This window comes from Myotis yumanensis, unplaced genomic scaffold (genome assembly GCF_028538775.1).
Source record: "Myotis yumanensis isolate MYYU_CA2020_CCGP unplaced genomic scaffold, mMyoYum1.0.hap1 SCAF_19, whole genome shotgun sequence".
Classification (NCBI taxonomy): Eukaryota; Metazoa; Chordata; class Mammalia; order Chiroptera; family Vespertilionidae; genus Myotis; species Myotis yumanensis.
In genome coordinates, this window is record NW_027223770.1 from 23,645,522 (window position 1) to 23,668,783 (window position 23,262).

Consider the following 23,262-nt stretch of genomic DNA (forward strand, 5'->3'; position numbering starts at 1 on the left):
AAGCAGGTGGGATGGGGTGTCCTTCTTGCACCTGCCCCTCGCTCTCGAGGGCTGAGGGTCCCTCTAACTCAGTGGTTCTCAACCTTCTGGCCCTTTCAATACAGTTCCTCATGAAATTATTTTCATTGCTACGTCATAACTGTCATGTTGCTACTGTTATGAATCGTCATGTAAATATCTGATATGCAGGATGGTCTTAGGCGACCCCTGTGAAAGGGTCGTTCGATCGCCAAAGGGGTCTCGACCCACAGGTTGAGAACCGCTGCTCTAACTCCTCCTCCATCCCCTCCCAGGAGGCAGCCACTCTGAGGGCGGACATCTGGCAAAGATGGGGTTTCTCTGCCAACATGGGAAGGCCAGCCTAGCAAGATGTACCAGCCTGCTGCGGGAGCCCCCGCCCCGGCCCTCCCGACCCACCCCTCCCTCTCCCCCCCCCAAGTACCAATATCCATCCCGATGTTACAGGCCCATGTCATGTGGGCCTTTCGGTTCTTGGTCCTCTGAGACACGAATTCACTCACTCACTCATCCATTCATTTCACAGCAACCTCAAGTCTCCCCAATGCCCATACCCGCTGCTCATCACTCTCCCACTTTTCTTCCCTTCCTTGGGTACAGAACATGATCATATACCACTGTCACTCTGAGCAGGAGACCTTTAAAGGTTAAAGAGACTTTTAAGCTCTTCCAAATGAAAGTGAATATAGAGGCCTTGTCCTTAAAACTTTCTGTGCTGACGAATATGTCGTGGCACATATAAAGAGAACTTTGAAAGCCGACAGGAAGGAATACAACACAATGGCTGCCAAATTGGGGTCCATTTATATGCTGGGATGAATAGGATGAACTCCTATTCCTTCGTCAAAACCCCACCGGACATGACCTGCTGGAGGAAGCCTTCCCCAAGCCTCCTACACGGGGTTCATGAATCTCTCAGCGTATTTCCCATCCTTTGTACCATTCGTTATGGGACATATTCCCCTCACTTTTAACATGTCTTCCTTTTCCCTCCATTCTCCCCTTTGTAGACGAAGGTTCTGCAATGCCCTCAAGCCTAAGGCTGCAGGTGTCAGAGTGAAGCTACTGCCCGAAGGCCAGCCTAGAGACAGCCAGAGCTTTGACAGGTGTAAGAGCTGAAGCAGGCCTGGTGCCCACAGTGACCTTCAAGCTAGACGTTATTTGCTCCATCTTAGAGACAAGAAAATGGAGACCGGGTTGAACCACTTGTCCACCACGGCCCATGGCCAGACGCAGAGGAACCAGCAACCCCCCCAGAAGAAACAGACTCCAAAACGCTGTCAGCTGCGCCAGGCTCTGACCACGGCGCTAACCATGTATGCACGCGGAGCCCTCCTAAGTGCTGCTGCATCCACACATACTGCCTTGTCTTCTAGGACATCTCCACCAGTTAGACCCATTTCACAGACGAGAACACGGAGGAACGGAGCAGCTGCATAACTTGCAGGAACTTACAAAGCTTTCTGATTTCTGAAACTGGACTCGAAGACTCCAAAAATAGCCACCACACAGCGCAGCCACCTGGGTCTCCCCATACTCCTTCCCCCCCCCTATATTAATCAGATACTAATTCTATCAGATTGTCCTCCCAGGGGACACTGAGCAATGTTTTGGTTGTCACAAGGGCGTCGGGGGGGTGGCGGGAAGAGGTGCTACTGGCATCCCCAGGCCAAGGATGCTGCTCAACACCCTACGGTGCAGCCCCCACCACGAAGGGTCCCCCAACCAAATGTCAATAGCGCTGAGCGGAGACATCCTGAGACGACCCAACTTAGACTTGCATCACCACACGCATGTCCACTCACACACATGCGCGCGCGCACACACACAGGACGGCATCCAGACCTACGCTCTCATCCCCCAGGTGATTTGAAGAGACCTCCAGGCAAAGGGGAGGCGTAGGAGAGGGGAAAAAAAAATAAGGCAAGCCCCGCCCACAAACGTACCACAGTCACCATTAACGTCATATTTATTGTTATTTAGCTGCTCAGGAAAACATATACAGGTATATACAATATGCATGAATACAGAAGACTGCACTTTACATATTTTTTTTTTAAAAAAAGAAAGAAAAAAATAACACTCAATTTCATGAGCTATTGTCACAGTCTTCCAACCAAGCATTTCAGAAATGAATTTCTTCTTAAGAGTCAAAAAAGATTACAGGATTGCCTAACACACAGCAGAGTTAAGTTTTCATATTTTACATGTGCAATAACGTTTTCCATTTTCTTTTCCCGAAGAGTTTTGCTATGCAGTACCAATTACCAGTGTTTGGAATCTCGTGGGCTGGGTGTGTTTTTAATTTGCTTTTATTCTTTTCCATTTAAACCAAATTTAATGAAATAACATCCTTTTGCTTAAGGCTATTTTTAAAGCTGTTCCATTGTGGGGTCCGGGTGGGGGGAGCGAGAAAGTTTTAAACTTCAGGGGTTTCTGAGGTTGCGAAGACCACGAGCTCACGGCCAAGGGCCGATGGACTCGACGCTGGGAAAGTCAAAAAGACAGAAGTCAAGACGCTTGGCTCCCCGGCCTTAAGCAATTGAGGAGAAATCATTACTGTTTTTTTAAAAAAATAAAATGATGAAGCGCTCAAACAGCTGTACACGGCAGGATGGGAGGGGGCGTGGGGTTTTGTTCTGACTGGCTGATTCCCCTGCAGCCAGCGACAGCAGGGGGCAGGGGCGGGGGGCGGGGGGGGGGGGGGACGTCTCCCCCCTTTTCTCTCCTTTAGACCTGAATCAGCTCACACACCTTCTTCTGATAACTTCACTCCGCCTGCTTCGGCCTGCCCTCTGCGGGCGGGGGGTCAGCCCCTGGTCACACTGTCCAGGCCAGGACCTTGCACTGTCCAGACTCCGACCCGAGCCAAAAGGCCAGCAGAAGGACAGAAGGGGGGGGGGGGGGCGGGGGGGGGGTGGCTATGGAAAGAGAAAGATCTTTCTGGAAGCTCTTCTCCCCTCCCTTGGCTGAAAAGTTCTTTGAAATAAACAATGTGGATGTTGTATGGTGAGCCCAAAGCCTTCAGGTCACTTGCTAAAAAAAGCCAGGTCTGCAAACTCTGGGGACCCGTGGGGGGGAGGGGGGGCAAAAGGGGAGATGAGATGAGGCTCAAAATGGGGCATGGTTGTTAACAAAAACCAGTAAAATATGGGCCGCCGATCTGGGTGGAATGATACCATCACTTCCTATCTGACCCACCTTGGAATCTCAGTGACACCCCATCCCCCCAGATCATTCAAGACCCTCATAAGCATCAACAGCACCCCAAGGTGCCTGCTCCTGTCACCCTGAGCCTCTGGTGACCACACTCAGGGAGGACCAGGGAGCATGCCTTGCGGGGTCCAGGAGCCCCACTCGCCCAGCCCCCCTCATCACTTCTCAAAAAGTTAATTCTCCATGGGACACATGGGATGTGGCTCTAATTTTGCAATAGAGTGAGATTAAGTCAAAAGGGGGGAAGTGGAATTCTAGGGTTCAAAAAGCAAGGCCCAGGTATCCAAGTCATGAGTTATATTCCCTTTATCCTCCCTCTGACCCCCAGCAGCCTGCAAAACCCAGCAAACAAAAAAAAAGCAACAACAAAATTCCCAGGCTTGGAAAGGGGGGCTCAGCAAGCTGAGGGCTCCCTCCTTCTTTCCAGGGATGGGGGTTGCCCAGGTTGGAAGTGATAAAACAGATCAGAGTGGGGACCCATGAGAACAGGTGGGGGAGGTACACCCAGCCCCCCCCCCCCCACTCTCCCCGCCCCCCTCCTTCCCTAGGGCTGCCTGGCTGGGAACAGCTGTCACCAAAGGTCAACGGCTCAGCATTGATTCGCCCCCAACTCCAGCGCCCAAGCCCCAGCGGCCTGGCTGTAGCAGAGCTGGAGGCTGGAGCCCCCCACCCCAGAGACTCTGCAGGCTCGAAGGCCCCCATCCCCCATGGCTGCTCAGCATAGCGTGAAAAGTCGGAGCCTGGGCATTTGGGGAGAGGCCCAGAGAAGGAGAAAAAAACGCCGCTGTCAAGCGTGGTGAGTCCTTCCCGCGGAGCGGGCTGGCCACGTCACCACCTCGGTGCAGAGAGGGGCGGCCTCCAGCAGAAAGCTGAGCGTGTGTTTGCAGGGAAGAAAACCTCTCTCTCTCTCTCTCTCTCTCTCTTTCTCTCTCTCTCTCTCTCTCTCTCTCTCTCTCTCTCTCTCTCTCTCTCTTCTTAGGGAACAGACAAAACAAAATCCCCGGTGGAATACCTAAGGGGGGCATTCATTGTTTGGCTCCCGCCTGACTGATGACAGTTGGATGTCAATATATAATATTGTGATGACAATTTGACTTTCACCCGGCAATATTCCAGAACTACTCTTCTCCAGGATTTCCATTTTAATAAGCAGTGAACAAAGCAAAAAAAAAAAAAAAAGAAAAAAAAATAAAGGGGGGGGGGGAGGCGGAGATGCGGGGGGAGGAACAAGAATAAAAGAGAATAAAAAAGGAAGGCGACTCTTGTCTTATTATGAAATAACAATACTTGGACATACAGCAGCGTGGAAATAAAACAAGGGGAGGGGCCATCTAAAAAACCGTACGCCAAGATGACAGGAAAAGGGGAATTATCTAAGCAAGGAAAAGGCTTAAGCAAAAGTTTGCTAACTGCAGAAGGGTTAATTTAACACTGGTAACATACTGTGGCAGACAGTTTCTCTTTAAAAAAAAAAAATGTTTGAGGTTGTTCTTTTTTTTTTCCCTTTTAAATTAACCCTTTCCGGTCCATATGCCACTACGCAGGTACCAATCTAGAAAATAATTCGTTCACTCAGCAATAGTGGCCCTCTCCAATTATTAGAGGGGTGGGGGATGGGGTGGGGATGGGGTTCAGGGGGGAGGAGAGGGGAGAGAGGGCAGGGAAGGGCCTGGCGGGGGAGGGGGCATTCTTGTCGATTCAAGTGAGGGCGGCCACGAATGTCCCGAATCTGTTGGAGATATCAGAGTGCAGGGAGCGCCAGGTGGGCACGGAGGCTCGGGCCTTGGCATCGCCCACGTCGTCTGTGCAGTGGACAGACAGGCACTGCAAATGGCTGCCGGGCTGGGCTGCGGAGGCCTTGTTCGCGGGGAGGTCGTGGGCTGTGGAGAAAGAAGGAAGAGAGGGTTAGAGGCTTGCTCAGCTCTGTAGGAGGCCCTGGGTGGGGGGCAGAGGAGGCAGCGTGGGAGAGGCATGAGGAGAGAGGCAGCATGCATGCCCTCCTGTCGTGCCTGAAGGCATTCTGCAGAGATCTGGAGACGCCGACGACGTCTGGTTAAAATCCCCCTGCTCTTGCCTCGGATTCGGCTGCGAGACCTCAGCCAGCGAAGTCCTCCTGCTGGGTGGCCATTGTACACCCTTGGGAAATAGGATGGTTGGAAAGGATAGACTGGGGGGTTTGCTCATCTCTGATGAGCTAGAGTTCCCAAAAGATTAGCTGGACCTGAACCAAGTTGGGAAGGTTTCCTAGAGGAGGGGCATCTAAGCTGGGCATTGGAGGATGTGTAGGAGTTGGTCAGAGGCAGTGAAAGGGTGCTAGGGAAGACTGTCCAGGTCCAGACCACAGCCCATTCTCTCGTCATCTTCCAGAAAGACATTCGCTAAGGGTCTACTATGTGCTGGAACGTCCTTAACAAGAGGTGCCAAACTGCTCAGTGCAGTAAAGACTGAAAGTCTGGATTCCCCCAACCAGACCAATGCCCTTTGCCCATCCTCAACTGCCGTATAAAGGGACTTTGGGTGATAAGGGTGAGGGAGTCTATTCCTCCCTACACGCTTAGCAAAAAAAATCCCTTCCATTTCCTTCTCACTCAGTCACACAGCACCGGAAACATCACAGGTCCCAGTGATGTCTGGGTTAGACACACGGGAGGGAAAGGTTGTTTGACAACCATTCACACCTTAGTCTGAATTAGACTCAAAGAGCACAAGAACTGGGAGTTCTGAGGCAGGGAAGGAATAGAGCAGTCCTTATGGAGGACTGCTAAATTACTGCCCCCCGGTGACCAATGGTTCTATTCTGAGACATACTGTACATGGATGACTATTCTCATTATTCCCTTTTTATATAGCCTGAATCTCAGAGGAGAGGTGACCTTCCCAAGGTCACACAGCCCCGAAGGTGAATTTCTGATTCAGCAGACATGAGAAAAGCTGGGATTGGGGGGCCCACGTTGGGCCAAGAGAGCACACCCAGATACTGAACTCCATAACCTACCCGCCCTCCTCGGCACACTGTGCAGGCCCAGCCAGGCCGGAGTCACCTCGCCCATCTCGCCTTCTGGGATTAAGAGCGAGGCCTCCCTCGGGAGCTGAGAAAATCCTCCCAGAAGGACGGGCCCAGGCAGCCAAGGCCAGGCCATGACTAACCGGATCTGGGGCCCCCACCCTGGAGCCCTAGAGACACCCAGCTTTGAGATGCTGGGGCTGGAGAGGAAGTTCTCTCCTTGGCTCCTTCCCTCATTCATTCCACTCATAGGCCTTTGTGGAGTTCCGACCAGGGGCCAGGTGTGCGCTAGCCCTGCGGGTCCAGCAGGAAACGGGGCAGACAGCCTCCCCCTGAGGAGCCGGCGTCATAGCACAGTCACTGTGGAGTCACAGACTGGGGGCTAGAGTCCCAGTCCCACCACCATGCCTTGCCGAGGCGTCTGCCACTTTCCCTCTCCCAGCCTCAGTTCCTGGTTGAAATGGGGGTGACGTCATCGCCCTGGGGGCCTTGTCATCGCCTGGTATGCAGAGAGACCCCCACACAGGGCTTCTGGGACTGTCATTAGTCTCTGGGGAAGGTCAGAAGGCCAGGGGTCCTTGCACCTGTCTAGAAGCCCCCAAGCCTCGTTCCCCTCCTTGGCAATGGCCAGATGGACACGCTCCTGTCCATGAAATTGGAGTCTTCGCCCCATTTCCCGGAAGGAGACGCTGAGGTTGTGAGCCTGGTTAGTGGCGGTGAGGCTGGGAGGCCACTAACGCCAAAGCCAGGCTTCCTGGGGAGAAGGTAAGCCGGAAGCGAGTGGCCTCCGATTTAGGCCCCAGGGCAGAACACAGTGAGCGAGCCCTGGGTTCTAGCACAGCCTTCACACTTCTGCCCTGGGGCCCATGCCGTCTATACGCCCAGTGACTCTGCTGCCTAGCACCCCCAAGAGGAGTTCTGTTCCCAGCATTGCAAGATCTGGATTGGCAAGAGGGCTAGCCGAAGAGAGCGGTTCCAAGAGGGGCTCCGCACTTCACTTTACACGCATCATCTCCAGGAGCCGACACAGCAAAGCGTGTGCCCATTTCCCAGGCAGGAAACCAAGGCCTCTTGCCAATGTTGGCACCGCCCAAGAAAGACAAGACCCACACACCCAAGCTCCTGTCACCTGGTTCCCTTGCTCACTGGCTGCAGCATCAGCATTTCCTGAGCTACAAGGAGGCTTAGGGACGCCTCTGCCACCTGGGTTTGCTGAGTGACGGTTCCAGATGGACCGGAATGGCTAAACTTTCTCAAGATACTCTGTTCCCAACTTATAGATGCAGCCAGACACCAACACCCCGAGACGGTTGCTCTTCTTACACAGGGTGGAGTTTATCAGCGCACAGCGGAGCCCCTTTCGTGGATTATCTAATCCCATCCCCTAGCAAGCCCAGCAGCTGGGTGACCCCTTTCCCCACTTCAGAGGAGGGTCCCTGGGGCTCAGAGAGGGTGAGGGGCTTGCCTGAGGTCACAGAGCGCTGGTGTAGGATTCCCTAGCCTCTGCCTGGGATGAACGAGGGAGTGTGGTATCCACGGGGAATATTTTGAAGAGGGAATATTATTCTTCGGTTCTTGACAACCCAAGCATGACCCAACGCATCCTCCCGCCGGATTCATTCCAGCCGGGGGGACCCAACACGCCCTGGGCCCCGAGGCTCCCCCGGCTGCCGAGTGGCTGCCGATAAATCAAGTCCTGCGGAAGCCGCCTCAAGTCGGGGCCTGCCCCGGCTCCGAGAGGCCCTCGTCCCTGCTCCTGGGGTGGCAGGCACGCCGGCCCCCACGCCAGGACCCAGAGATAAACCGCCCCCAGGATTGGGGGGAGCCCTGGAGTTACTCGGTGCTGGCACCGGCAGACACCGTGGAACCTGAAGGGTGTTGTCGTGTTTCCCACGTGTTAGCTGTCAGCCTCCCCCATCAGACTGGCTGCCTGGGGGAGGGGCGGGCTTGGTATGTTCCGCACAGCAGCCCAGGCACCGCCGGCACTCAGCTGGGGCCTGTGCTCTGGCTCTGAAGAACCTCCATCCCTACTTGACAGATGGGAAGACTGAGGCTCCATGGGGCAGGTTACCACCAAGGAGCCCTGCCCTCTCCTTTTTGGCCCAGGATTCCTAGCGGCGGGGCCAAGGTGGACTCCTGGATCCCCCCAGACCTGGGCAGCTGGCCCCTAACTGCAGGGCCTCAGTTTCCTCCTCTGTGACTTAGGGTGGTGATTCCTGGCGGGCCCTGTGCGGAGCAGCTGGGGGAGACCATCAAAAAGCCGATAATGCTGTGCATGCGGGGGGCGGGGGGCAGTCCCAGGGGGAGGCAGGGCTGTCATCAACTCAGACTGTATCCCCCGGACTGTGCCTCACCCATGCAGGCAGCACAGGGCGAGACGAGGGGCTTCTGATTCCCAGGATGGACACCTGCCCAGCAAGGAAGGACTTTGGGACAGTTTTAAGGACACCTTCCCATTGGCCAGAAGGGACCCCATCCGTCACCACACAGGGGCAGGGCCTGGAGCCGGGATGCTCTGCTCTCCCTCCCCTCCAAGGCCCTTCCTATACTTTCTTCACGTGCACAAGTCCTCGCTGATCCATCCAGCCCCTTCCCAGCACCCACCCCCTCGCCGGACACCACCATTCCTTTCTGTCATTTCTGCCACCGACTTAGTATCACACGATGGAGGTACCGGCTGCCTCCTGCTCGCCCTGTTCCGCTCCCATCGCGAGACCTGCTTCGGCTCTTGTCTCCCGCGCTTCTCTATCCACAGCGGGGACAGTGACTCCCAGGAAAGGGAGAAGGACAGCCCGTACCAAAAAGGCGAGCGTATGAATAAGGAATGCGGTCCCAGTCCTCTCTCAGGCCGCACCACGGAGGGAGGGCGCCTGCCGTCTGCGGGGCACAGGACTCGGCTCACATCATCTGGGCTCTCGGGGTCTCTGTCCGAAAAAAGGGGGGACGTAACAGGACGGGCGGTCCTGGAGGCAGGTAGGAGGATCAGGTGAAATGACCCCAGGACAGGGCTCGGAGCGCCGTCTGGCACAGAGGGCGCACCTGCAGGCGCTGGGAGCCCCGTGTTGTTTGACCGGCCTGCGCCCCAGCGGAGACCCACAGGGCCGGCTCAGTGCCCCTTCTGCTGTCCATGACCGGGGTGAAGGGAGACAGGACAAGACTGTATGTGTTTACCTGGGAACATCTCCTTGTTCATTTCCATCTGGAGAGGCCGCCCACCGAGGAGGCCAAGTTTCCTTTCTTTTATATATATTTTTAACCCTCACCCAAAGATATTGTTCCGTTGATTTTTCTTACAGAGAGTGGAAGAGAGAGGGAAAGACAGAAAGGACTAGCATGTGAGAGAAAACACATCTAATAGGGCCCGGGCCAGGGAGGAGCCTGCAACCGAGGTACATGCCCTTGAGCGGAATCGAACCCGGTCTGCAGGCCGACGCTCTACCCACTGAGCCAAACCGGCTAGGGCTCTTTTTCCGAGTCCGCAAAACAGGCCCGTCACCACCTCGCTCTGTATTCAATATTCCTGGGACCGGGTTCCCATGTGGGTGAGCCGCGTGCTCAGGCGTGGTAAACCCGTGGGGGGCAGCTGCTCGCCCCCCTGGCTGACAATTGTGCCTCTGGCATTTGCAGCCATTGCTCCATCCTCAAACCCTCAGAAAGGGGACTTCTGCCCGGCTTCCTCCTGTCCCCAGCTCACCAGAGGGAAGTGGTGGAAGTCAAAAGTGGGCTCCAGCGAGCGCCGGGCCAACGATTCCTTGGGTGCTAATCCCGGGGGGGGGGAGGGGGGCGGGGGGGGCGGGGCGGGGGAGAGCTGGGCAAGGTGTTGACTCAGGTTTTAAATGGGAACCTACTTCCCGGGCTGTTGGAGGATTACATGAGATAATGTGGGTGAAGACTTAGCATGGGATGCGCCCTCAGAAAAGCTTTGCTGCTGCTCTTGGGATTATTACACTCACTGTTGTCGAACAGCCTGGGGCTTTGAAGGCAGCCGGAGCCACTGGGAGTTTCTGTGCCTCCACCACGGGTCCCAGAGGCCCGCCCCACCCCCTGCCCTCGGAGCCTGGGCGGGTGGGGGGCCAGGGTGCAACCCCAGGCAGAGCAGGAGAATTAGAATTCCAGGGGTATTTTTAACTCCCAGCTTATGTAAGGAGCCGTGTGGGCCCCAGAGCACAATAGCGAATGACTCTCGCCCCACTCACCCTCGCAGGATTCCGACAAAGGCAAATGTATTTCGGTTTTTCCTTTATTTGGACCTGACCGGGGGAGACGCTGGTATCTGTGACAGCTGCCACTCAGCTGGGGGGCTGGGCCCCTGGGCCTAGAAGCAGAGGCGGGCCTGGGAGCCGCAACGCTGAGCCACGTCCTCTCGGCACCTCTGTCCCGCAGCCTGGGAGCCCCTCAGGCCCCTCAGACACATCCGTGTCGCCAGACTCTCATCGCTCCTATTCCCCGTCTCCAAGAAAGGGCTGGGCGTCGCACCCAGAATGCACGACCCCCGGGAGGACCCTCCCTGGGCCACGTGGGGGATGGGGACACATTCCCTCCAGGCTCACGAGCAGGAACAGAAAAGCTAAGCTACACATCAGGCAGCACCAAGAGGGTCTACACAGCCACCAACCATGCAGAGAAGCAGCAAAAGCAAACCCCCGCTCCACTCCTCCCCCACACTCGGCAGCTTTGGGGGGGGCCCTGCTCTGCATTCGGAAGTCTTGATTCGAATCCCGCCTCCGTCTGAATCTCAGCCCTACCCGTCATCAGCTCCGTGACCTTGGGCAAATGCAACCTGCTGAGCCTCGGTTTCCCCGCCTGTAGAAGTGGATGACACTCCCTCCTGGCAGCTGTGTAACCTTGAGCAAGTCACCCCCCCTCTCTGGGCCTATTTGGTCCTCTCCCAAGTGACTGGGGGTGGATGGATGTACGACCCCCCTGACGCTTTCTATCCATGGGGGCGACGAGATTTTACGTTCAATGTAGAGAGGAGATGGGGGAGTGGGGGAGGACCTTCCAAAACCAGGGACACTAAGATGCCTTCACCTGAGCCCCAGGAACCAGCACCCAAATTCCAAGTATCAGGGACCAAGGGCCAGCAGCCTGAGTGACACTCCACCTGGCCACCTCGTATGGGCCTGGGGACTGGCCACTCCTCAGCCCAGCCTTCCATCTGCATCCCCCGCCCCTCTGTGCCCACCCATCAACGTCAAGCAATGGTGTCACCATGACAACCGAGAAAAGGAAAAAGGAAACTGACCACATGTCCACCAGCCAGCTCCAGGGATGTCACCCGAACACCGACCTTGGGCTCCGCACAGGTCAAGCTTCGTTCCATCTCATCAGATGCCCCCAACACCCAGGGAGAGAGGGCCCCACACTCCAACTCATTTTACAGGACGGTAAACTGAGGCTCAGGGAGGGAGCGTCACTGGTCCCCAGCTGGTCAGTGGCAGCACCAGGGTCACTCCCAGGTCTGTCTGAGGCCAAAGTGTGTGGCCTTATCAAAGTCACATGGAAAAATAAAATGTCATGGGCCAGCGTGGTAGGTCCTACCTCTCCCCGTTCTCTCTCTCCATCTGTCTTGTCCCCACCCCCACCCCCCATTCTTTTTCAACTTCTCCTTCCCTTGTTCTCTCCCTTCCTCTCCCTGCCCCTCTCCTTCTCTGAGATCAACACTCTTAACTTTTTGGTAAGGGCCCCGACACTCATCAAACACCCCGGGTGACAAAGTAACCAGAGACGAAACCCGAGGCCCGTTCAATGCTTTGTCCGTGGATGCGGCCCGAAAGGTGCCACATCGGCCCCATCTGATGGGGGAGAGCACACGGCACGCGTGGGGACTCCGAGGGGCAGGGAGGGCTCCCCCATCAATGATCGGAAGGGGCCCATGAGACCCCGAGTTCCTGGACTGCACCAGGGTGAAGGAGGCGCCTCCCGCCAGCACTAAGGCAGCTCCGTCTGTGCGAGGCTCAGCCAGGCCCCTGGAAGCTTCGGGAATTAATTGGAGTTGACTTGGCTGAGGGCAGCTGTCACTTAGATGGAGAACTGGCTGAGGGCTCCACTGAGGCGAAGCAGCAAGGGCATCCTGGCACCGGGCTGCCGAGAGCGGGAGTGGACGGGGGTGCGGAGGGGGGCCGGATGCCGAGCCTCCCCCAGCCCCGAAGGAGGAGACACGCGGGGTGGCCCACAGGAGGGACGGAGCAGGCCCCTCTCCCCGGCCTGAGCATGATTGGACTCCTTTTCCTGCTGCCTCCAGCCACATGGCCAGTGACCTGTGACAGATGCAGCCCTGCGCACCCCCGGGCCACTCCTGGCCTGTCTGCTGCTGAGATGTGACAGACTGGGGGGGGCTGGGGACAAACCCCTCAGCCAGCACCTTCCTCCCGACAGCGCCCACAGTGGTGCTTGTGCAGAGAGAGCATGGCACGGCGAGTCTGGAACAACGGTTTTCAGCCCCAGCTCTGGGGACATTAACTTCCCCAAACCTCAGTCTTCTCATCCATGTAATGGGTGTGAAGAAGTCTGTTTCTCACAGGGCCATCGGAAAGGTCCGGTGATAATGTAAGCAAAGCACTTAGCACTCTTTCAGGCACCGAGGACGCCCCAAGATATAGTATAATACTCGCATGATTCTTACGTTTGTGGTTCTCTCCGTCACTGTCTCTAGCATAGCCCCTCCCACCCTGTGTCTTCTCACCTTCTTACCCACAATTCACCCCACGGCATTGGACCCACCGCTGGGTAACCCTGGGAAGAGCCCTGTCCCCCTCTGAGCCCCTAACAACCTAACACCAGGGCCCACACCTCCCTGAGCTCCCAGCACTCACTCTGCCTGACACACGGTGAGCCACTCAACAATCATTTTTTATAAAATCAGACAAATATACGGACGCATTTGCAGAATTAGGATCTCATTGCTTCCAACCTATTGGGGGATAGACCAGACTCAGTGACAAATCTGAATTTTAAAAAACAAGTTTTGGAAGTGCCGACGCTTTGGGTGGAGGTTCTTGGGGACACCTGGCCTGCCCACCCACCCGCGGCTCTGTGCGACCTTTGTGACCTTCCCGTGCGGGGGTCGGCGGGGCTGAGTGGCCTGCATGCCCAGGCAGTTTCCCAGATCTCGCCACACCGTCCAGAGAGAGCTTTGCGGGGGCCAGGCGTGCTCTATGGAGGTGAGGACTGTTACTCCTGCCTTGCAGGGAGGGGATGCCCTGCCTGGTACCCAGGTGATGCCCAGTCTCCAGTGACCATCCTTCCCCACACCTGGGCCTGGGCAGCCTCTAGGGCAGTGGTTCTCAACCTTCCTAATGCCGCGACCCTTTAACACCAGTGGTTCTCAACCTTGGCCGCACAGTAGAATCACCTGGGAATCTTTTTAAAATCCTGATTTCTGGGCCTCATCCTCCGGAAATTCTGTTTCTTTGTTATGGGGTGGGGCCACAACATTAGCAACAAAGAAACAGAATTTCCGGAGGATGAGGCCCAGAAATCAGGATTTTAAAAAGATTCCCAGGTGATTCTAATGGGCAGCCAAGGTTGAGAACCGCTGCTCTAGGGAGTCAATGGGTGAAAACATTACATGCAAACGGGTGTCCCCGTCCCCGGCTGCGTGCTGGGCTCTGGGCCCAGAAAGGCGACCCCAGCGCAGAGCTCCCAGCCTCGTGGAGAAATATGCTGGTGAACACCTACCTGCATCATGGCCCTCGGGGCACAAGGCCGCCCTGTGTCTCAGGGGACAGGGGACAGGCGGGTCCAAGAAGACTTTGCAGAGTAGTGGACATGCTAGGGGCGGGGGTGCAGAAGGATGAGTCCAGCGCTTTACAGGGGGAGAAGCAGATGGTTGCTCCAAACGCCCGTGTGACCAGGGGGGCAGCCCAGGGATCCTGATTTGGGGCCTGAGCAGACACGGAGGAGGAGGAGGCTACACAGCTCAAATGGAATCAGCCATGGAGGACTGAGGCCCCGGGAAGGAGGTGAGCTTTGTTCCTCTGAGCAAAGGGGAGGGGGCAGTGAGGCTTTTGAGCAGAGGAGCTACCTCGAGAGTCTGTCAAAATTGACAAGAGGTTTGCACCTGATCCATTCGGGCTTTGGTGCCGGACAGCTGGCTGAGAAACACACCCGCTCTGTGGACACAGGCCCCCTGTGCTCTGCAACGGAAGCCGGTGATGGGATCGCAGTCCCACCCCCACGGGAACGGTGCTCTGAGCTCTGGTCTAACTGGGCCAGCCCTTCCTCCCCGGCAGCTTTCAAGTCAGACGCCTGGAACTCGGCCCCCAAGAAAACTTGGTCAGACGCCTACAGCTCGGGTCCTGATCCCAGCCCTGCGAGGTGGTGGCCCCTGCCAGGGACACCCCGTCCCTGTGCCTCCACATCCCTGCCCCACCCCCCCCCCCCCCCGACAACCCCTGCACAATGGACGTCACCATCGGGCCCTGGGCGTTAACATCAACGAGCTCCTCTCTGAAGTTACAGGCGGGGAAACCGAGGCACCAAGGGGAACCGAGAGGCGTCCCAGGTCATCCAACAGTGGAGCGGGAGGGTTGAGGGCAAGTCATTTGATCTCCGCATCTCGGTTTCCCCATCTGTGAGACGAGGCCAGACACCTGCTGGGAAGGGCTGCTGGGAGAAAGACATGTGATCGTATTAGCAGCCACAGACAGCAGTCAGGGCGAACGCCTAGGACGCGTCCATCCTTTGAAACTCACTGAGGCCTCACAGTCACCTTGGCGGAAAGCTTCTAATCTCTTAGCCCCAGTTCACAGGCAGGGGGGTAGGGGGAGGTGGCACAGGGGTGGGGGCACATGACTAAATCCACCCAGCCTCACCCCCTGTCAAGTTTTCCCCCGAGACCCAGGACACAACACACCCTCCAACACCCACACCCCGCCTCTCAGAGGACTTTCCGGATTTGCCTGGGTCTCGGGTATGGAGAAGCAGGTTAAGACCCGGTGCCGCCCCTCCCCTGGCAGCGATCACAGCCCCTTGTCCCTGGGGTCCACTGAGGAAGGCAGAACTGGACCCTAGAAAGACCGGGGGCTGGCTGGTGCTGCACACTGGGGAAACTGAGGCCAGTGCAGGCTCAGTCAGGGGCAGAAGTCTGAGCAGATCAGAGGATTCCGGCCTGGCTGCCCACGCCAGCACCCAGTCCTCTCCACCTGCAGAAGGTGTGACAACAAAGCTCACGTCACCAAGGGGTGGCACCATTGCTCCTGCCGGCTCTCCCCTCTCGCTGGACCAGGACTGTCACGTCTCCCTTCACCTAACGGACTCTTCTATAGTAGGTCTCTCCAAACCCTCAATACTGTAACGCCTGGTGCTACCCGAAACGTCTCATAACGGCCCTGCTCTCTGCCACAGCCTCTAGAACAGGGGTGGGCAAACTTTTTGACTCGAGGGCCACAATGGGTTCTTAAACTGGACCGGAGGGCCGGAACAAAAGCATGGATGGAGTGTTTGTGTGAACTAATATAAATTCAAAGTAAACATCATTACATAAAAGGGTACGGTCTTTTTTTTTTTTTTTTTTAGTTTATTCATTTCAAACGGGCCGGATCCGGCCCGCGGGCCGTAGTTTGCCCACGGCTGCTCTAGAATGTGAGTTCCATGAAATCAGGGGCCTTGTCTCACCTATTCACCACTGACACATAGTAGGTCCGCAACCAATATGCTGACTGCATCAATTCCTGGGAGCAGGAACTAACCCCCACTCCACCACCACCAAAAAAAAATCACTAGAATAAGGGAGACTCAAACCACATCACCTGGGCCTCCCGACCAACCCGAATAGGGGCTTTTCAAGGCTTCGAAGGCACCAAGGAAATAAGACCTCCTTGGGAGGTTTGCTCCCCGGCCCTCCTCGAAATGCACTGAGAGAGGCCACACGCTCTCACAGACCATCCAGAAATAGAGGAATCACATCCCCTGATTCTCTAAACCCCGACTCAACCAGCAGACTCTGTTCAAAGTGTGGAGGTCAGACGATGAGTCCAGGCCGGGCCGGGCCAGGCCAGGATCAAGACTCCTGTCTCCGGCCTCCTACTCTCCCATCGCATCCCCCGATTCAAGCTCTGGATAATCGAAGTTCACAATCTTCAAAAGAGAGGCCTGGACATCAGTGGCTAAGAAGAACGATGAGAAGAATAATAATAATAAAACAACAACCAGACCTAAGTAATGATCACCTGCTACTTGGCCAGCCCAAGCCTCAGCTTCCACCAGCGCCTTCCTTTATTCTCACGATCCCCCTTTTCCGATAAGTAAAGGGAAATTCGAAGACCCGAGGGGACCCCCCCAAGGGCATACAATCGCTAAGTGCCCTCATACTCCGTGATAACTGGCGTTCAGCGCACTCAGCACCCGCCACGCAGGATCTCACAGTCCTCGCCCCCACCCAACCCCTCGCCTCAGCCTGCAAGGCTCTCCCCCACGCCGCTCTGGCCAGCACAGTGGGCAGGTCCCACCACCCTTTGCCACAAGGCGGTGAAAATGTTGGCCGGGTGTAACCTGGATTGCAGAACCACTGGAAGGAGGGACGGGGAGAGAGTCTCAGGGTCCGAGACCCCAGGAGACAGACAGAGGTTTGTAAGGGCAGCCATTTCCAAGGGGAGAAACTGAGGCTTGGAGAAGAGGGAACTCTGGCTGGCTCCCAGACAGCAAGCTTTCCCACACATCAATGGCCGGAAGAGACCCTGAGGCCCTCTCAGATAGGCAGAGAACCACGTGGGTTCTGCTCCCCCACCTTTGCCTTTTCCCAGCTGTGTGACCTTGGACAAGGCGCTTTCCCTCTCTGGGCCTCGGTGTCCCCGCCATGCGGGCAATGGGTCCTGCCTTGGACAAAGAACACATACCTAAAACATGGAACGATGCTGCGGTATCAACAGTAAAAGGGGGTGATTATCATCACCACCCAAAGTCCACGGTACACACCTGTTTTTAACTTGCTCTTAAATATACCAATAACAGGAGTGCCAAGTCCAGAACATAATCACCGTCCGTTCCATTTATTGAACAGTTTCTCTGTGCCGAGCCAGGTGCTAAGCACTCTCCACGTATGAACGTGGGTCGGCCAACGACATACAGCCCGCCCCCTGAGCTCTGGTTTTGGGGTGTGTGTTTTTTTTGCAGCCTGTGAGCTAAGAATTTCGTTTTTAGATTTTGAATGATTGAAAAAAATAAAAAGGGTATTTCATGAGGAGTGAAAACATGAAATCCCAATGCCAGGGTCCATAACGGCTCACAGTACGCAGCCACACCCACTCATCTGTACATCGCAGAAACTTTCCCATGACAAGGGCAGGTAAGGAAATGCGGCAGAGACCTGATGGCCTGAAAAACCCAAAATAGTTCTCATCTGAGCCTTTAAAGAAAAAGTTCGCCGACCCAGCATTAACTCATTGCATGGCCAACATTATCCCCATTTCACAGATGAGGAAAACCGAGGCTCAGAGAAAGGAAGTGATTTGACCAAAAAAAAAATCTCACAGCTGGGAAATGGTGTTGTTGGGGTTTGAACAACGGGGAGAAAATAATATACCCAGGATATCATTTCTGGAGGTCCACTGTTGGAATATTCCAGAAAGGCTGTGGGGCAAAACAGTGCCCAGCTGCCTGCCGGAAAAACCAAGCCCAGTACCGTAGCTGAGGGTTCTCTGATAGAATAAGGACGGGGGAGAGGGGCTGTGTGGGAGCTCTCACCTGGCTCTCCCCAGCGCTCTCTGCCTTGGGAAGGAATCACTGCTGTGGGTTTAAGTGCTGGTGACGGCGACATTCAGGGGGCAGCTCGTCCCCCGCTGCCCGCAGGCCCAGGCCCAGGCTCAGTGAGCACCAAGTCAGCCCTTTCTCACCCTACTGCCTTGCTGCCTCTCGATAGAGAAATTGCCCAAGACTAATTGCAAGTAATGTTTCATTTTATCAGGGATAATTACATGGAATTAATTCAGCTTCTCCCTGGAAGCACTTTATTACCGTTGGCTTTCTGAGGAGCTGGGGTGCAAATCGAGGCACGCAGGAACAACTGGGGATGGGGACGGGGTGAGCGTGCTGAGGTGTAGGCTGAACAGGCCACGGGTGATACAGCAATGCTAACGGCGATGCTAACGGCAAGCACTTCCGTGAGCGCCGACTGTATGCCTGTTCAAAATGCTCCGCGGTGTGACATCACTTAACCGCAGACCACCCTGCAGGGGGGCCCCACCCCCATTTATAGACGAGGCCACTGGGTCCCAAAGGGTGGAGGGCAGACCTCTGTGTGCCATCCAGGAAAAGAACGGGGCTCTGGATGCAGCCCTGCTTGGCCACTTCCTAGCGGCGTGATCTTAGACAAGCCAGTTCACTTCTTAGGCCTCAACTTCTTCATCTGTCAAATGGGAATAAGAACAGTCAACTGCCCCAGTGGCTTTGAGGAGTCGATAGATAGCACAGAGAGCACGCTTTGCACAGTGTCTGGAACTCAGCAGGCGCTCATTGGCGGCTGCTATCGCTATCTCATCATCATCATTGTCATCATCATCATCATCATCATCGTCAAACGGTGCTGCTTGAGGCTGGGGCCTCCTGCCTCCACTGGGCCCGGTTTGAGGCTGGGGTGGGGGAGGATCCGGAAAAGAATCAGGGGAAGGCCGAGCTTTCTCAGCCTCCCTCAGGAGGCCCCACACACAGAACCTCTGAGCCAAGAAGTACAAATGAGGCCCTGAACAGGCCAGGAAACCCAGGCCGCCCCTCCCCGGCCTCCAGCTCCCCCACCCGGCCCTCCTGGAGCCCCATTTGGGGGCACAGGCTCCCCTGGGGCACCAAGAAGGAAAGGGGCCCGTCTGCCCCAGCTGCTGTTGTTACCAGCCTCCCGCGGCCCGAGGGGGGTCTGGAGCTGCTCTGAAAGGCCGCGGGCGCTGGGGTTCATTCAGCTGTTTTCGGGTGGCTCCAGTGAGTTCATCTTACTGCGGTGGAATATTAAACAGCTCCTGGGGAAACAGATGCTGGGCTTTGGTTTCAGAGGGAGGGAGGGAGGGAGGGAGGCCGCAGGCCGGCAAGGGGAGAATTCGAGTTCCGCTCCAAAGACCTCCCCGGGCTCAGCTGGGCCTGAGTCGTTGTCACGGCGACAGGTGACCAGAGACCAAGAACATGGCATCATCCCGTGGGAGCCCAGGCTGGCACCTTGACTGCCTCACTTCACTTAATCCAAACAGCCTCCCTACCAGGTAGGACGCCTACTATACCCATTTTAGAGACGAGGAAACTGAGGTGCAGAGCAACAACATGACTTTCTCAGAACCACGCGACAAAAGAGGGAGCCACGATTAAAAGCCAGAACCCAAAACATCACCTCGGTCCTGTTATCTACATGACTATCTCTCACCACCCCGCGGTGCCCTCTCCCGGGCAGACACCGAGCACTGGACCCCTGGGCAGACCTGCAGCTGCCGGGTGCTATGCCTGCCGTGTGCTCAGACTTCCCTCCACGCTGCAGAGCAACGGTCCACGTTCTGTTATCCTAATAGTAATCCTTGACATCCGAGCAGCTTTCTACCCCACCCCATCCCTAAAACACGTCTGGGTGTATGGCTTCCTCCGAGCTTCCCCATTCCGGACGGGGAAACTGACCACAGCCAGTAGGGTGGGTCCCGAAGCCACTGCCCCCTTAAGGACAAGGCCAGGGAGTAACCCCTCCTCTGCTCCCCGTGTAGACCCCAGGTCCAGACTCACCCCACTTCCAACCGAGGGAGCTGGCCTGTCCTGGATTCCCTGGGAGCACAGAGAAGTGAGGTGACCTGCCCAGAGTCACACAGCCCTGGTTCCGAGGTCGACCTTCCCAGCCCTCCCTGATTCCCACTGAGAGCCCTCATACTCCTGGCTCTCCGGGGAGGCACCAATCATCCCCTGGGGCTTGTTCCCTTTGGGACATCATTGGGGCCTATATTTTTTTTCTCCATAATTAGGAATCAATAATTAATAATAATAACAGTTAATGTGTATTGACACTTAGCAGGTGTGAGTCATTGACCATCAGGCTGCATGTGTGTGAGCCGTGCAGCCCCTCCCCATAGAACTCACAGGATGCCACTGCCATCACCCCCCCCTTCACAGATGCAGAAACTGAGGCTCAGAGCTAACAGGTGTGATCATCACCATGCAGCCCTGTGTCCTGGGGCAGCTCAGCCAGGGGTTGGCCTAAGCCACTGGTGGGCCAGGCCCCATGCCAGCCTGGCAAACCTGGCCTCCTCCACATCCTCCCGAGCCCCATTTCACAGACCCTCCCTCCCACAATGCCCCTGGGTGACTGCTCAGGTGAAGGAGGCCGCGTGGACACAGCTCTGTACTGCTTCTCCTGTCTCCATGGGCTGGAGACGTCTCCAGGTGGAGCAGCGGCCTGGTTCCCACCTGCCACCAACCACACCCCCAGTCGGGTCCTTTCCCTCTCTGCACCTCACCCACCTCATCTGTAAAATGGGTCCATAGAAGCAGCTGCTTCTCAGGCACATGAGGATGCCCCCGCTGAGTCACGCTCAGCTCTCAAACTGGCCCCCTGTCCCCTCAGTGGCTGTGGGGTGGTGCTAAGGAGTCCAAACACCATCCTTAAGTCAGGCCCCTCCTCTTGCTTCTGGGGTGGAGGGGGGAATCTCTGGTACTCGGCAATCAAGGGTTCGGAACAGGAAGGGCTGGGCCCTAATCCCACCCCTACCCGTTATCAGCTGGGACTTACAGGTCGCCTGGGATGCGGGCACCTGAGCTCGGTCCCCAGCCCACCCTAGGTGCTCAGCACATGCTGCTGGGACCACAGTCCGAGGTGACATTCTTCTAAGGCAGTGATGGCGAACCTATGACACGCGTGTCAGAGGTGACACTCGAACTCGTTTTTTTTGGTTGATTTTTCTTTGTTAAATGGCATTGAAATATATAAAGTAAGTATCACAAATGTAAATCTTTGTTTTACTATGGTTGCAAATATCAAAAAGTTTCTATATGTGACACGGCACCAGAGTTAAGTTAGGGTTTTCCAAAATGCTGACACGCCGAGCTCAAAAGGTTCGCCATCACTGGTCTAAGGGAAGCCTCTGTGACTGCCCCACCCCATCCCTAAAAGAGGAGTCCTGGGGACAAAATTCTCTGACCCCAGTGCAGACAGTAGGACAGGACGTGCCCAGAACCCAGAGCAGGGGCTGGGCGCCAAGGGGTTAAGCTCAGCTCGGATTTCTCCGGGAAGGCAAAGTCAGCCGCCCCTGCTCCCTGCAGCCTGAAGCCTGACCCCTGACATTTCCACTCCCAGCCGCACTTGCATTTAGAAAAGGGAAGGCAAAAAAAAATTCACCATCCACACGGACCAACAGTTTCGAGGGAAAAGTGGGGAGTGGCAAAGAAGGGGGGGCGTGCAGATTCCCTTTTGCAGAGTTCAGTTCACGCCCGAGAAAATTTTTTTAAAGAAAGACCTAGAAGGGCGCTGGAGGGGGACCCGGGGACTGAGAAGGTGGCAGACAAGTTCTCCAGAGCCACCAGGCACCACTGTAATTTCTGATTAATTAACTCTGAAAGGGGCCTCTCTCCCAGGCCTTCCTGGGGGAGGTTCTGGCGGGGCGGGCGGGCGCCCCGTTTGCAGAGAGGGGCGGCCTCTCTGGGAGGATTCATTTAGAGGTCCCAGGGGGGAGCCCAATCCCCTCTCTCGAGGCCTCGCTGTAGTTAAAGCCAAGGATGATAAGGAATTTATCAAATGAGATTTACACAGGGAAACCCTAATTAAGAGGTTAGTCTCCGGTTTAATTGCCTTCAAACCCAGGCAGGCCAGCCCAGGCAGATGGGTTTCCAGTCTGACCTCATTAAAAAATAATAATAACCAAATAGAATACAGAGTAAAATCCCCAATCCGCACGCTGTGGCTAACAAGTGGGGGGCGGGGTGGGGCGGGGGGGGGGGGTGAAGGGCCGGGGCCTGGCCTCACCGAGAATCCCCTTGTGCCCCTGGCCTGAGACCCCGGAGCCAGTGGCCCTTCCCTCGCCCTCTCTCTCCTCTATTGAAATCTGGTGGTTCTGACTCCCTGCTCCATCAGACCCCCCCACCTCCCTCGCCCCCAGCCCCTGCTCCCCTTGAAGCTGGCACGCCGGAATATAAATTGGAAGCATGCATGCCCCCCACCCCACCCTGGGCGGACGCCACATACCAGACAAAACGACTGCAGGCCTGGTCATGGGGGTTAAGAATGGTTTTTGGTTTTGGCCAGGAATGTGGAGGGGCCCAAAGGAACTGGCCCGGACAATTGTTCCAGGAATGAAAAGGAGAGAAGGGAAGAGAGGAGGGGGCGGCAGTTGGGGGGAGAGAGAGAGAGAGAGAGAGAGAGGGGAAGCGAACACCTGGGAACCACAGCCGGAGATGTTTTTCTGTCCCCCAGGGACCGGCAGGCAAAGAGTGGATGCACCGGGTCCTTAAAACTCAAGCTGGTGGGGATATACCCCATCCTGGGCAGGAAGGAGGGTTCTGTTTGATTAAACTGTAAATTAATGCTGGAGGTGGAGAATCGAAGAGCTTTCTTTCCAGAAGCAAAACCGAGGCGTCCCCAGCAAGCAGGCTTGCGCAGCGGCACGTGGATTTGGGGAGAAACAGAAGCCAGAAGAAGAGCCCTTCGAGGTCTGTCTTTTCTGTCCCAAGAGGGTGACCCCGGCCCGTGACAAAGGAGCAGGTACTAGTTATCGGGGCTTCCTCCAGCCGGGCACGGTGGGTCAGGGCCGCGCCTGGTCTGTCTCGTAACTGCCCAAGGACCCAGGGAGCACAGGGCACCGTCTATATTCAGAGTAGGAGCGATCCGTGTTCTGTTACATGCTATCAGCGTTGTTGGGTGCTTTTTAGAAAAGTTTCCCAACACCAGCATGCGGCCGATTTTCCGAACCCTATACGCACAGAGACTCTAAGAAGCGGGCATATGGGGCCAGGGGATTGGAAACTCGAAGGAGCGTCCAGAAAACGCTCAGTTTTTTAAAATCTCAAATGCCTCGTCTCACTGCTTTACATGCTCAAACATCCAGCCACCTGGGGGATTTCTGCCAGCTACAAGG

At 55.9% G+C, this 23,262-nt stretch overlaps 1 protein-coding gene across 1 annotated transcript in view; it reads right to left on the minus strand.

Annotated features, from left to right (window-relative positions):
- Window positions 1–1,969: 1,969 nt before the first annotated feature.
- Window positions 1,970–23,262, minus strand: part of MN1 (MN1 proto-oncogene, transcriptional regulator) — a 43,833-nt gene continuing 22,540 nt past the window's right edge. The window contains exon 2 of the mRNA XM_070399291.1: window positions 1,970–5,114. Coding sequence (XP_070255392.1) covers window positions 4,933–5,114 — 182 coding nt within the window. The 3' untranslated portion in view covers window positions 1,970–4,932. The remainder of the gene's footprint in view (window positions 5,115–23,262) is intronic.